This window comes from Oncorhynchus gorbuscha, linkage group LG01 (assembly GCF_021184085.1).
Source record: "Oncorhynchus gorbuscha isolate QuinsamMale2020 ecotype Even-year linkage group LG01, OgorEven_v1.0, whole genome shotgun sequence".
Lineage (NCBI taxonomy): Eukaryota > Metazoa > Chordata > Actinopteri > Salmoniformes > Salmonidae > Oncorhynchus > Oncorhynchus gorbuscha.
This window is the reverse complement of record NC_060173.1, coordinates 94,881,290-94,897,543: the sequence shown is the minus strand read 5'-3', so window position 1 is coordinate 94,897,543 and position 16,254 is coordinate 94,881,290. Positions and strand designations below refer to the sequence as shown.

At 42.0% G+C, this 16,254-nt stretch overlaps 1 protein-coding gene across 3 annotated transcripts in view; it reads right to left on the bottom strand.

The window, feature by feature from the left end:
- LOC124046340 (LIM and senescent cell antigen-like-containing domain protein 1) overlaps nt 1–16,254 on the bottom strand; it is a 98,783-nt gene that overhangs the window by 64,315 nt on the left and 18,214 nt on the right. The window contains exon 1 of one of the 3 annotated variants that reach the window (XM_046366654.1): nt 11,831–11,914. The exons of 1 other annotated variant lie outside the window; for it this stretch is intronic. Coding sequence is in view for 1 of the 2 variants with exons in the window: in XM_046366635.1 (XP_046222591.1) it covers nt 2,867–2,943 (77 nt within the window). In the remaining variant the exon portion in view is untranslated. Of the gene's footprint in view, nt 1–2,866; nt 3,145–11,830; nt 11,915–16,254 lie in introns of those variants that run through there. One more of the 3 variants, XM_046366635.1, reaches the window with a different exon arrangement.

Sequence of the window (16,254 nt, the reverse complement as noted above, 5' to 3'; positions counted from 1 at the left end):
CAGAGATAATAAAAACATCTGATAATGCCAAAGGAAGACTTTGCTGTGTCCGAAGACAAAATGATCTTTGAGCCAGTATAAAGGTCTCTCCCCTGGGCTATATCCAACTCTGTCTGTGGATACATGATAGGATGAATATAACTGTTTAGACAGATGCTTAGCTAGGCCTATTGGGAGGGTAAGCCATTACAAACAGTCACTTTGGGGTTAGTTTGTCTAGTGCATGTTCTAGAGTAAATACATAGACTGCCAAGACCTGTATTACAACACACAATAACACACTACAAACTGCAACAACACACACAGCACTAGATTAGCTACTTGACAGATGTGTTGTCAGAGTAACAGGCATGGTAATACAAAGTCAAATGGAATAGCAGTATAAATCACTATGGCGATGGTACAATATTTCCTGTTGGTGAGAAAGTGGTGCAACAGCACAGCTGCAAGGTGTCATTGCTCAACCAGAATACTCCATGCCTTCGTCAGGGCCCAGAGACAGGGTTCTGCAATATCCTTCCACACTCTTCCAGGCAACGCCAGGCCAGACCGTCTCAAACTAACCTAACTACAGGCTCAAAAATGATCTCCCCAGATCTCCTATACCTTCCAAATCTTTGCCCAGGGCCTCAGGTCATCCTGGCTCCCCAAGAATCTTCCAAGCTTCCAGGCTAAGTATTTCTAAAACCACTCATTGTTTAGTTGTGATAGCCATCTAACAGTCCAACACCACAGTAGCTGTGCATTTGCCCTCCCAGAGGGTGAGGAATGAGTTCTGACAAGTATGTTTCCTGGATAATGCTGAGGCGGTTATGGTTTCAGCGAGGGCTAGGTACACAGATCAGACTGGACCTACTGGCTAAGGCTGCTAGGCTGCTAGCACTAAGGAGAATGCTAACCAAACAAACCCCCTTCTCCTGCTGCACTGGGTCAACAGTAGCCATGGTAATTGAGAAATATAAGGGCTGTGTTAGCACAACAACTAGAGGAAAACCTGTGGCTGTGCACCTCAAACCAATGCTCAGAAGAGTTCTCTGTAGATTCACTTTGTGCTAAGTGTACTGTATCTCAAACATTAGCAGACAGTTCCTCCCTGTTTTCCCATTGTTCCCAACATCCCTAAAACCTCTGCCCTGCCCCTCTGCCCTACTGGCATGACTCCACTGTTCCATTTCCTGCTGAGGGCATAGTGAGAGGAGGAGGAGAGGGTTTGGGAGTATGTGTGACAACCTGGGAAGCAAGCTGCGTGGTCATGAGTCATGTTGTCATGTGAAGGTCACATCACATGGCAGGGACACACCACTACAACCAAAGACGTCACAGAGACCAGGTGACTTTATGGTCTGTTCTGTCACTGGCTCAATTCTGCCGACCAAGCACTTCAGTGCATCATGTTTAGCAGTGAAGGCTGGTGTGTGTGTGTGTGTGTGTGTGTGTGTGTGTGTGTGTGTGTGTGTGTGTGTGTGTGTGTGTGTGCGTGCGTGCGTGCGTGCGTGCGTGCGTGTGTGTGATGCGTGGATTGACTCATAACCTGCAGTCCCCGCGGTTATATCCTCAGGGGGGGTGGGTTGAATAAAGAGAAATTAATAGGCTAATATTAGGCTACATTGAGGGTTTTCTTTCATTATTTTAGGCTGGCATTTTTGCATAAGCCTAAGCTAGGGCCTAATTGTACGCATGGCTAATTATAAACAAGTTGACTAACAAATAGCCTATCATAATGTAGGAAATTATAAACATAGTTGACTAACAAATAGCCTATCATAATGTTGGAAATTATAAACATAGTTGACTAACAAATAGCCTATCATAATGTTGGAAATTATAAACATAGTTGACTAACAAATAGCCTATCATAATGTTGGAAATTATAAACATAGTTGACTAACAAATAGCCTATCATAATGTTGGAAATTATAAACATAGTTGACTAACAAATAGCCTATCATAATGTTGGAAATTATAAACATAGTTGACTAACAAATAGCCTATCATAATGTTGGAAATTATAAACATAGTTGACTAACAAATAGCCTATCATAATGTTGGAAATTATAAACATAGTTGACTAACAAATAGCCTATCATAATGTTGGAAATTATAAACAGAAACATATCTAAATTAGGCTAAAGAAATCCTGCACCCCCTGTTAAAAAAAACTACAGCACATTTTCTATATTAGCGGATTAGGGTTGGATAATATCACAGAATATCACATATAGTCGGGTGGTTGCGGATGGCTGCAGGTAAACAATCACCACTACTGTGTGATATGATATAATATGGCTGTCCCTGGGGAGAGATATTCTCTCCCTCTATCGTCTCTGCAGCTGTATTGTGTTGTTCTCAGGTCACCTCTAAAAAGAGATTCGTCGGCATTCCTGACATTACAGACGGCTAATCACTGCATGATCAGGGGTGGAGAGAGAGGGAGATAGGGGGGGAAAGCGAGATAGAGGGAGATGAAGAGAGAGAGGGAGGAAGAAGGCGGGAGAGGGAGAGAAAGAGAGCAACAGAAACCCTTTACTCCAAACATGTTCTGCAACATAAAACAGAGTTTCTATTGGACAGAATCAGGTAGGCCCCTCCCCGTTTGGTTTGCTCTGTTTGCTTCCATTTGGTTCTTCAAATGGTAAACGGTTTTCTATATGTATACACTCTACACTTTACTTCACACTCATACAGTACACAAAGGCCACACAGACCACGTTCTCTGCATCTCTTCAATACAGAGTTCACCAAGCATTAACCCTAATCACCCCCCACTACAATACACTCTCTGACCTCCTGTCTGTTTACTCTGCAGAATGGGCAAATAGAGAGAAATCAAAGCGAGGGGGGGGGTGTAGAGAGAAAAGTTTCTCACCTGAGGCTGTCAGGTCTCTCCTGTCTGCGTCTATACAGGTCTGAGTTAGACAACTCCTTCAGCCGCAGAGAGTTCATCCCTCCTTCCTTCCCTTCCCTCTGTCCACCAGGGTGTGGATAAACACTCACAATAATCCTCCTCGTGTATGTGATCAGTAAGCTCCAAGGCTCGACAGCCAACAACCACCACTGACCCCCACCAGTCTCCTCTCCAAGCCCAGAACGTCAGCTCACCCCTGGGAAGCCCTTAGCTGATCATTCCCCTGTCTCATGTAACAGCAGGCTACATTACACACAACCTCTATCTCTGACAAACACACACCTCCAGGCACACACCCAAAGGAATAACCTATCAGGGGTGTGGCTCTGATCCAACACACCTATCAGCTCCTCGCTCTGCCCCCCTCCTCAGCCCCAGGGCAGGTAGAGATAGAGGGAGGAGGAGGGATAAAGAGGAAGAATGGTAAAAAGGGTAAGAGGCAGTTGTACTGCAGTAGTCTATTGTCTTTACCTCTCTTTCTCCCCCTCTCCCTGTTGCTCCCTCCCCCTTTCTTGTCCTCTTTATGCTTGTCATCTTGCCAAGCTATCCAATGACATTCCCATTCTGATAGGATGTCAGTGTCCCCCCCCATAGCCGGGCCCTAGCCTTTTGAGGGCCCTATGCGAGCTTGCCCAACCAAATCTCTTTTGCCGTTTTAAAGCAAATGTCCGTCAATTGCACACATTTTGCCAAGACTTATGCCATGTTAATGATATCCGAGTGAAAGTGGCTAACAAAATCAATGGGGGCCCCCTGGAGGTCAGGGCCCCTAGGCACATGCCCTACGTGCCAGTCGGTATTTGGCCATGATTACTAAGTTTAGATAGCTGGCCAGACTAACTATAATTTGTTCGTTGACTCAACTCAATTTCGAAATTGCACCTTGTGTATTCTACTATCCTACTTATGTACGTAAGTTGAGACCCCCACTGTGTTCCAAAAGTGTTTTAATATATTAATATACATTAATTGTGTGGGTCAGGGGCTCCCTAGCATCTGGAGGCCCTAACCAACCACCTATGTCGCCTATGCCTGGAGACGGCCCTGGAGCCAGCCCCAGTCTCCATCTCCCTGTAGTCTCTCTTGATCTCCCGGGAGTTTCTTATGATCTCTCTGGAGTCTCTCATTGTCCCTCAATGTGTCTGTCTCTGCATCCGTCTGACTGAGAGAGAGGGTTTCTGTGATAGAAGAGAGCTCAACTGAACTGACAATACTGATTGACATAACGACTATTGCATCAATGTATCTCATCCTCTCAGATTTCCTCAAATACCAAACAGCCCCCTTGGAGCCCCACAAGATGAACCCATCCACAGCTGTCTGTGTGTGTAGTGTGTGTACTCAGTGTGTGTAGTGTGTATATGTGTGTACTCAGTGTGTGTAGTGTGTGTATGTGTGTACTCAGTGTGTGTTGTGTGTTTATGAATGTACTCAGTGTGTGTAGTGTGTGTACTCAGTGTGTGTAGGGTGTGTATGTATGTACTCAGCGTGTGTAGTGTGTGTATGTATGTATGTACTCAGCGTGTGTAGTGTGTGTATGTATGTATGTACTCAGCATGTGTAGTGTGTGTATGTATGTACTCAGTGTGTGTAGGGTGTGTATGTATGTACTCAGCGAGTGTAGTGTGTGTATGTATGTACTCAGTGTGTGTATGTATGTACTCAGTGTGTGTAGGGTGTGTATGTATGTACACAGCGTGTGTAGGGTGTATATGTACTCTGCTCACTATGTACTTCACACCCTTATAGCACGTTTTCTTTACACTGAACTCACACACACACACACACACACACACACACACACACACACACACACACACACACACACACACACACACACCCTTATAGCACGTTTTCTTTACACTGAACTCACACACACACACACACACACACACACACACACACACACACACACACACACACACACACACACACACACACACACACACACACACACACACACACACACACAGGGTCAGAGAAAGAGCCAGAAGAGTTCAGAGTTTACATTGTCACCATGAAGTGGTGACAGAGTGATGGCCACTCTGATCCCACATGAACACCCTTTCCTGTTCCTGTTTTCCAGTTTCCCAGTTAACCACATGTTACTCAGAGCGGGGTTGTCCTATGGTTATTTTGCATACAACCTTCCCACAACGTTCTGGGAATGGTGCAGGATAGTGGCTTGGCTTTGGAACATTCTCAGCACATTTTTAAAAATGTACAAAATAATGTTATTTTCTTGGTATTTCATTACTTTAACAGAATGTTTCCTAAATTCAAAAGGCACTCGCACATCTGAGCAATCATTTTTGCAGGTGCATGGTAACAGTTGAACAAGATGAAGGAGAAAGGAAACCGCACACTGCTCTTAATAGTATCACTGATCTTTAATAAGTTTACACATTTGCCTCAGAGCCTTCGTCGGAGCTTTTGTGAATTTCATAAAATTAGCACCCATATGTAGACCTAGCGCCACCCACATCCATTCCACATATTGAAAGGGGTTGGAGGCAAAGGAAAAACAAATAAGTGCTACCAAATATAACAACATGTATTTCATAAATATTATAATAAAGTGTGTAAATAAGACCTATTAAACACGTCTGTAAAACCACAATGAGGACTTATCAAGTTTTCATTAATCATTGGGTACATCGTACGAAAAACATCAGAATAATCTTAAATAGGGACATAATTTATGTTCAAATTCACAACATAACATACAGTGCCTTCCGAAACTATTCGGCCCCCTAGAACTTTGCGTCCTTTTGCCACATTTCAGGCTTCAAACATAAAGATATAAAACTGTATTTTTTTTGAAGAATCAAAAACAAGTGGGACACAATCATGAAGTGGAACAACATTTATTGGATATTTCAAACTTTTTTAACAAATCAAAAACTGAAAAATTGGGCGTGCAAAATTATTCATCCTCTTTACTTTCAGTGCAGCAAACTCTCTCCAGAAGTTCAGTGAGGATCTCTGAATGATCCAATGTTGACCTAAATGACTAATGATGATAAATACAATCCACCTGTGTGTAATCAATTCTCCATATAAATGCACCTGCACTGTGATAGTCTCAGAGGTCCGTTAAAAGCGCAGAGAGCATCATGAAGAACAAGGAACACACCAGGCAGGTCCGAGATACTGTTTTGAAGAAGTTTAAAGCCGGATTTGGATACAAAAATATTTCCCAAGCTTTAAACATCCCAAGGAGCACTGTGCAAGCGATAATATTGAAATGAAGGGAGTATCAGACCAAATCAAATCTACCAAGACCTGGCCGTCCCTCTAAACCTTCAGCTCATACAAGGAGAAGACTGATCAGAGATGCAGCCAAGAGGCCCATGATCACTCTGGATGAACTGCAGAGATCTACAGCTGAGGTGGGAGACTCTGTGCATAGGACAACTATCAGTCGTATATTGCACAAATCTGGCCTTTATGGAAGAGTGGCAAGAAGAAAGCAATTTCTTAAAGATATCCATAAAAAGTGTTGTTTAAAGTTTGCCACAAGCAACCTGGGAGACACACCAAACATGTGGAAGAAGGTGCTCTGGTCAGATGAAACCAAAATTGAACTTCTTGGCAACAATGCAAAACGTTATGTTTGGCGTAAAAGCAGCACAGCTCATCACCCTGAACACACCATCCCCACTGTCAAACATGGTGGTGGCAGCATCATGGTTTTGGCCTGCTTTTCTTCAGCAGGGACAGGGAAGATGGTTAAAATTGATGGGAAGATGGATGGAGCCAAATACAGGACCATTCTGGAAGAAAACCTGATGGAGTCTGCAAAAGACCTGAGACTGGGACGGAGATTTGTCTTCCAACAAGACAATGATCCAAAACATAAAGCAAAATCTACAATGGAATGGTTCAAAAATAAACATATCCAGCTGTTAGAATGGCCAAGTCAAAGTCCAGACCTGAATCCAATCGAGAATCTGTGGAAAGAACTGAAAACTGCTGTTCACAAATGCTCTCCATCCAACCTCACTGAGCTCGAGCTGTTTTGCAAGGAGGAATGGGAAAAAATGTCAGTCTCTCGATGTGCAAAACTGATAGAGAGATACCCCAAGCGACTTACAGCTGTAATCACAGCAAAAGGTGGCGCTACAAAGTATTAACTTAAGGGGACTGAATAATTTTGCACTCCCAATTTTTCAGTTTTTGATTTGTTAAAAAAGTTTGAAATATCCAATAAATGTTGTTCCACTTCATGATTGTGTCCCACTTGTTGTTGATTCTTCACAAAAAAATACAGTTTTATATCTTTATGTTTGAAGCCTGAAATGTGGCAAAAGGTCGCAAACTTCAAGGGGGCCGAAAACTTTCGCAAGGCACTGTACATAGACATTTCACCATTAAGACCTTTAGGAAATCATCTCCTGAGGGCGAACATCCACAAATATTCTCTTTTACTCAGAGTATTATTGATATCACCTCCCCTGTCTGATATCTCAACTTTCTCTACGCCACAAAATCTAGAGGTAAATATTTCATGCTCTAGGTCATTAAAATGTACTAATGTACTGTGACTGGATAATCCCTGTCGTTTCTCCTGATTGAACTTTGATGTTCACTAATTCTCTGTTTGAGAGAAGAGGTTTTACCGACATAGCAGAGCCCACATGGACATGTAATAATGTAAATAACATGGGTGGTGGGACACGTAATAATGTCATTTATTTGGAACCATTTTCCTGTGTGTGGGTGGCAGAAATATTCACACTTTATCATGTTGTTGCACTGTGCGCATCCTCTGCATTTATAGCTACCATTTGGTAGAGGGCGAAAAAGTGCCTGGCTGATTTTCTTTTGGGTCTGGCAGTTGGCATGAACCAATTTATCGCGTAAATTGCGACCTCTCCTATACACAATAAGTGGTGGATTTTTAAATTCAGCCGGCCAAGTTGGGTCCGATGATAAAATATGCCAGTGTTTCTTGACCACATCTCCCGATTTCAAAGTATATGTAGTTGTGAACATTACGGAGTGTTCTTTAGCTTTAGTATATGTAGTTGTGAACATTACGGAGTGTTCTTTAGCTTTAGTATATGTAGTTGTGAACATTACGGAGTGTTCTTTAGCTTTAGTATATGTGGTTGTGAACATTACGGAGTGTTCTTTAGCTTTAGTATATGTAGTTGTGAACATTACGGAGTGTTCTTTAGCTTTAGTATATGTAGTTGTGAACATTACGGAGTGTTCTTTAGATTTAGTATATGTAGTTGTGAACATTACGGAGTGTTCTTTAGCTTTAGTATATGTAGTTGTGAACATTACGGAGTGTTCTTTAGCTTTAGTATATGTAGTTGTGAACATTACGGAGTGTTCTTTAGCTTTAGTATATGTGGTTGTGAACATTACGGAGTGTTCTTTAGCTTTAGTATATGTAGTTGTGAACATTACAGAGTGTTCTTTAGCTTTAGTATATGTGGTTGTGAACATTACAGAGTGTTCTTTAGCTTTAGTATATGTGGTTGTGAACATTACAGAGTGTTCTTTAGCTTTAGTATATGTGGTTGTGAACATTACGGAGTGTTCTTTAGCTTTAGTATATGTGGTTGTGAACATTACGGAGTGTTCTTTAGCTTTAGTATATGTAGTTGTGAACATTACAGAGTGTTCTTTAGCTTTAGTATATGTAGTTGTGAACATTACAGAGTGTTCTTTAGCTTTAGTATATGTGGTTGTGAACATTACAGAGTGTTCTTTAGCTTTAGTATATGTGGTTGTGAACATTACGGTTCTTTAGCTTTGTTCGTTGTGAACATTACAGAGTGTTCTTTAGCTTTAGTATATGTAGTTGTGAACATTACAGAGTGTTCTTTAGCTTTAGTATATGTCGTTGTGAACATTACGGAGTGTTCTTTAGCTTTAGTATATGTAGTTGTGAACATTACAGAGTGTTCTTTAGCTTTAGCAGTTTTTTTTGTAGCAGTTCATCTCGTGTTTTTCCAACAGAATGTTTCCTAAAAGTTCAAACATGGCTATATTCAATTAAAATTTTAGGAATGTTCTAGCAATGTTCTCCAACTGGATTGACATTGGGAATGTTCTCAAATCTTTCAGAGAATGTTAAGAAACAACGTTCTTCTTTGGGAATTACAGTACATCAGCATAACATTGTCTACAGGTTTCCTCATGGTTCTATTTAAAGTCATGGTGTCAAATTGATCAGAGAACGTTCAGACATTTTTCATAAAAACCACAAGAAAAACTTTAGTAATGTTCAAAGAAGGTTCAAAGAATGTTATTTTAAAACATATACATTCTGTTCTTAGCATCAACAAAACTCCGTCTGTCCTCTATCTTGTTAAGTACAGTTGTGGCCAAAGGTTTTGAGAATTACACAATATTCATTTTCACAAAGTCTGCTGCTTCAGTGTCTTTAGATGTTTTTTCTCAGATGTTACTATGGAATAGTGAAGTATAATTACAAGCATTTCATAAGTGTCAAAGGCTTTTATTTACAATTACATGAAGTTGATGCAAAGAGTCAATATTTGCAGTGTTGACCCTTCTTTTTCAAGACCTCTGCAATCCGCCCTGGCATGCTGTCAATTAACTTCTGGGCCACATCCTGACTGATGGCAGCCCATTCATACATAATCAATGCTTGGAGTTTGTCAGAATTTGTGGGTTTTGTTTGTCCAATCGCCTCTTGAGGATTGATCACAAGTTCTCAATGGGATTGAGGTCTGAGGAGTTTCCTGGCCATGGACCCAAAATATCTATGTTTTGTTCCCCGAGCCACTTAGTTATCACTTTTGCCTTATGGCAAGGTGATGCATCATGTTGGAAAATACATTGTTCATCACCAAACTGTTCCTGCACGGTTGGGAGAAGTTGCTCTCGGAGGATGTGTTGGTACCATTCTTTATTCATTGCTGTGTTCTTAGGAAAAATTGTAAGTGAGCCCACTCCCTTGGCTGAGAAGCAACCCCACACATGAATGGTCTCAGGATGCTTTACTGTTGGCATGACACAGGACTGATGGTAGCGCTCACCTTGTCTTCTCCGGACAAGCTTTTTTCCGGATGCGCCACAAAATCGGAAAGGGGATTCATCAGAGAAAATGACTTTACCCCGGTACTCAGCAGTCCAATCCCTGTACCTTTTGTAGAATATCAGTCTGTCCCTGATGTTTTTCCTGGAGAGAAATGGCTTCTTTGCTGCCCTTCGTGACACCAGGCCATCCTCCAAAAGTCTTCGCCTCACTGTGCGTGCAGATGCACTCACACCTGCCTGCTGCCATTTCTGAGCAAGCTCTGTACTGGTGGTGCCCCGATCTCGCAGCTGAATCAACTTTAGGAGACGGTCCTGGTGCTTGCTGGACTTTCTTGGGCGCCCTGAAGCCTTCTTCACAACAATTGAACCGTTCTCCTTGAAGTTTTTGATGATCCGATAAATGATTGATTTAGATGCAATCTTACTGGCAGCAATATTCTTGCCTGTGAAGACCTTTTTGTGCAAAGCAATGATGATGGCATGTGTTTCCTTGCAGGTAACCATGGTTGACAGAGGAAGAACAATAATTCCAAGCACCACCCTCCTTTTGAAGCTTCCAGTCTGTTATTCAAACTCAATCAGCATGACAGAGTGCTCTCCAGCCTTGTCCTCGTCAACACTCACACCTGTGTTAACAAGAGAATCACTGTCATGATGTCAGCTGGTCCTTTTATGGCAGGGCTGAAATGCAGTGGAAATGTTTTTTAGGGATTCAGTTCATTTGCATGGCAAAGATGGACTTTGCTATTAATTGCAATTCATGTGATCACTCTTCATAACATTCTGGAGTATATGCAAATTGCCATCATACAAACTGAGGCAGCAGACTGACTGTATGTTCAGGAGTGTTGGCTGCGCCTACTAATTGGCCACACCTGATCTTAACGAGTGCTTGTTTCCTTTGAAATGGGGTCTGTTTGAATAGACTCAAATTAACTGCTTTGTATGAGTTAAAAATAACATCACGTGCAAAGCTCCATCCTGGTGGCACAGTGGACTAATTCTATGGATAGAGAACAGGAGATCATAGGTTTGAATCTCACTGACACCATGCCACAAAATAAATATGTTTGCATGATTAATGCCGAAGCTCATTTATTTCCATGGGTCCTATCTGTGCTTGGAGTTCAAAACAGTTAACCTAAGCTAGCACTGTTTTTAAAATTCTTATTGAAACATGTTCTCAGAATGTTATTTAATTACCATAAAATAAACTATAATTTCTGTTCTCATAAAGTTAATATAACCTGCCAGGAAAACTTTAAAGGAACCATAGTAAAAAGTTCTCAGAACCTCCCTGCAACCTAAAGATTAACATTCCTAGAACAGGCAAAATGTTCACCTCCGTTCTCTGAATGTTTAAAAAACTTTCAGTTTTACCGTTCAGGAAACGTATGGTTTCGTTACCAAAACCAATGGGAAACCAAAAACTTTAGTTCCCACAGCTTCCAAGGAACAAAATGTGCAAGCTTCGTTGGGACTTTATTGTGTGTGTGTTTGTATGTGTGCATGCATGCTTGTGTGCATGCGTGCTACTGCAGACAATATCACAATCCCTAACCCCACCCATATCAGACCGATGTCAATCTCTACACCAACATGAGAGCAACCCAATCAAACATCTGCAGAAGGTCTGCAGAAGGTGATGTCACAAGGACCTGTGACCTTAACAGAAAAGAACAGTCATCACAAACTAGAGACAAACAAACACACAGACAGAGAGAGGAGAAAAAAAGAGAGAACCAGAGACACAGGCAGGTCCTGGTGTAGCAGAGGACTAGACTGGCTAAGACATTTGAAGGAATAGGCCTACAGCAACTAAACAATGACCCACACAGACACAGGGGAAAAACAACTGTCCAAAATGAAGATGAATGAAATGTAATGAAGTGGTATACTTACCTTTTACTCAGTGCTGAGGTGTGTTGAGTCTGCCCACAGAATATTATGAGAATATGCTATAAGCTGATATTGTTCCTCTTACTCAGAGGATGTTATTGGCTAATACAGTGAGAGAGGGAAGTGTGTGTGTGTGTATGTGTATGTGTGTGTGTGAGAGAGATATTCATGCCATAAGGCTAGTTCTGTCTCTAGAGTCAACATGCCCAGCAGCTTTCACCTTCATTAGCCTGCCTTAACCTGCACTACATTCCACACACACACACACACACACACACACACACACACACACACACACACACACACACACACACACACACACACACACACACACACACACACACACACACACACACACACACACACACACACACACACACACACACACACACACACACACACACACACAAACATCCCCTCAGGTTTCTCTAAATCAGGGATGGGCAACTTTGATGGGGTGGGAGCCACAAAAGATCTGAACTCATGGCCGCAGTAGCTCGCGGGTCTGTGTACCCACATCCATATCCACACATGCAGTCAGAGATGGCCCTAGCCTTTTGGGGGCCCTAAGTTAGTCTAGCCAATCTAAAAATGTTTAGCTGACATGGGCAAATTGAGTGGCTGTCAGGGACTGACATAATAACAGAAAAACTCCTAATGCACAACCAAATTTAGAAAAAATGCACTTTGTGTATTCTACTATTCTAACTCTCAGCAGTAAATTGGGCAGGGTATTTGGCAGGGTAGCTGGGGTGTCGGCCGCCCGCCACCTTCTGGCTGGCTGGCTGACTGCAACACTGACACAGTGGAGTACTGTCCTTGAGATTTACTTGGTTGCTTCTCAGATATAATTCATTATTTCTATGGAAAAAGACATGTGATATTTGAATAGATTTTGCCAAAAGAAATAAAAGAGTGATATCAGCCAGTGTAGGAAAGCCAAGTAAACATTATGTCCAAATCCAACAGAACATGAAGATACTGCCACTTTCTGGACTTAACAGGTACTGCAGTCTTATTGACAAATACTACAGTCGACTCTGTTCTTACGGCCATCTAGTTTAAATATTTGAGATATTTCTTTCAAAGAGACATTGAATCAATATAACTGAGACGAGCAAAAAACCCACTAATACATTGTTTTCTCTACAATCAAGATCTGATACTGCATAGATTGTGTAGGTTACATGTAGAAGAAACAGAATACTATAACATAGTATGTGTTACCAAAGTATTTTGTTAGGCTGCTGTGTGGTTGTTGTTGTTTGTGTTGTCACCACTAGTGTCCCTAATGTGTCTGTTGCCATGTCTCTCTGCTCAGCCATATCACTTCCTATTTGGCTGCCTGTGTGTGTGTGTTTTTGTGTCATGGTGTGGTAGTAGATAGTGGCTCAGAGACCCTGGACTATTTTAGTGTGGGGAGAGTTTGTTATGCAAAGCGTAAAATGCTGGCACCTGGCAGGCATGACAAGTGTGTGTGTGTGTGTGTGTGTGTGTGTGTGTGTGTGTGTGTGTGTGTGTGTGTGTGTGTGTGTGTGTGTGTGTGTGTGTGTGTGTGTGTGTGTGTGTGTGTGTGTGTGTGTGTGTGTGTGTGTGTGTGTGTGTTTGTTTGTGTACGTGGGTGTGTATACAGTGTGTGTGTGTGTTAGTGGCTGACTGTCTCAGGGTGCAGTCCTGTGGTAATAGTAAGGGCTAGATTAGGGACAGGGCTAGGGAAAGAGTAAACTGTGTATATTACAACATATCATCTTTGTTTATTGTGTGGGTCACAGGAGGATACCAAGAAGAGGTTTTGGTGTTGGATCACTCACATTCCTAGACTGACTGACAGTCACAGAGAAGTTTGGGAAGCAGAACCACTGCTCTTCTCAATTCACTTCACCACTGCTGCTGTCTACTGTGACCACCAGAGGGGGCTGTATACATGTGTAAGTTACCAACCTTAGACTGAATAGGAGACTCCTCAATTTGGGAGTTAGCCAAGTACAGTAAGTGCTAATGTAAAAATTTGAGGTCCTGAGCACTCTGGAGCAGGTTTTCATCAAGGATCTCTGTGTACTTTTCTCCGTTCATCTTTCCCTTGATCCTGACTAGTCTCCCAGTCCCTGCCGCTGAAAAACATCCCTACAGCATGATGCTGCCACCACCATGCGTCACTGTAGGGATGGTGCCTGGTTTCCTCCAGATGTGACACTTGGCATTTAAGCCAAAGAGTTCAATCTTGGTTTCATCAGACCAGAGATTCTTATTTATCATGGTCTGATAGTCCTTAAAGTCCTTTAGCCGTTTGGCAAACTCCAAGCAAACTCCAAAACTCCTGTCATGTGCTTTTTACTGAGGAGTGGCTTCCATCTGGCCACTCTACCATAAAGGCCTGATTGGAAGAGTGCTGCAGAGATGGTTGTCTTTCTGGAAGGTTCTCCCATCTCCACAGAGGAACTCTGGAGCTCTGTCAAGATTGGGGTCAACTCCCTGACCAAGGACCTTTCCCCCCGATTTCTCAGTTAGGCCGGGCGACCAGTTCTAGGAAGCGTCTTGGTGGTTCCAAACTTCTTTCATTTAAGAATGATGGAGGCCACTGTGTTCTTGGGGACCTTCAATGCTGCAGACATTTTTTTGTACCCTTCCCAAGATCTGTGCCTAGACACAATCCTGTCTCTGAGCTCTATGGACTCTTCCTTCGACCTCATGGCTTGGTTTTTGCTCTGACATGCACTGTCAACTGTGGGACGTTATATAGAGGTGTGTGCCTTTCCAAATCATGTTCATTTAATTGAATTTATCACAGGTGTACATCTCAAGGATGATCAATGGACACAGGATGCACCTGAGCTCAATTTTCGAATCTCATAGCAAAAGGTCTGAATACTTATGCAAATAAGGTATTTCTGTTTTGTATTTTTTTATATGCTGTGTTCTGCTTTGTCATTATGGGGTATTGTATGTAGATTGATGAGGATTTTTTTTATTGAATCCATTTTAGAATAAGGCTGTAATGTAACAAAATGTGAAAAAAGGGAAGGGGTCTGAATACTTTCCGAATGCAATGTAAGTGCTTGGATTTTTTCAACTTTGGAGAATCTCTCGTAAAATGGGTAAAATGTACATACAACAATCTTCTATGACAAAAATAAATAACAGTTACTTCTCTTTGAATTGCCAAGAGGTGTAAATCAAGGTTGTTCTTTGTCACCATACCTATTTAATATGACCATTGAACTGTTAGCTTTAAAATCAGATCAACAATAACTTTAAGGGGCTAAAAAGGAATGGATTAGAGACAAAAATATCAATGTACACCAATGATTAAAGCATTCTCTTGAGTCCTCAATCTTCATCCTTGAAGAGCCTTTTTGAAGACCTGGATAATGGTCCAGTTTCTCTGGACTAAAACTCAACTATGATAAGTATACTATATTATGGATTGGGTCTCCAATAGATACAGTGGGGCAAAAAAGTATTTAGTCAGCCACCAATTGCGCAAGTTTTCCCACTTAAAAAGATGAGAGAGGCCTGTAATTGTCATTATAGCTCCACTTCAACTGTGACAGACAAAATGAGAAAAGAAATCCAGAAAATCACATTGTAGGATTTTTAATGAATTTATTTGCAAATTATGGTGGAAAATAAGTATTTGGTCACCTACAAACAAGCAAGATTTCTGGCTCTCACAGACCTGTAACTTCTTCTTTAAGAGGCTCCTCTGTCCTCCACTCGTTACCTGTATTAATGGCACCTGTTTGAATGTGTTATCGGTATAAAAGACACCTGTCCACAACCTCAAACAGTCACACTCCAAACTCCACTAAAGCCAAGACCAAAGAGCTGTCAAAGGACACTAGAAACAAAATTGTAGACCTGCACCAGGCTGGGAAGACTGAATCTGCAATAGGTAAGCAGCTTTGTTTGAAGAAATCAAATGTGGGAGCAATTATTAGGAAATGGAAGACATACAAGATCACTGATAATCTCCCACGATCTCGCAAGATCTCACCCCGTGGGGTCAAAATGATCACAAGAACGGTGACCTAAAATCCCAGAACCACACGGGGGGACCTAGTGAATGACCTGCAGAGAGCTGGGACCAAAGTAACAAAGCCTACCATCAGTAACACACTACGCCGCCAGGGACTCAAATCCTGCAGTGCCAGACGTGTCCCCCTGCTTAAGCCAGTACATGTCCAGGCCCATCTGAAGTTTGCTAGAGAGCTTTTGTATGATCCAGAAGAAGATTGGGAGAATGTCATGTGGTCAGATGAAACCGAAATATAACTTTTTGGTAAAAACTCAACTCGTCGTGTTTGGAGGACAAAGAATGCTGAGTTGCATCCAAAGAACACCATACCTACTGTGAAGCATGGGGGTGGAAACATCATGCTTTGGGGCTGTTTTTCTGCAAAGGGACCAGGACGACTGATCCGTGTAAA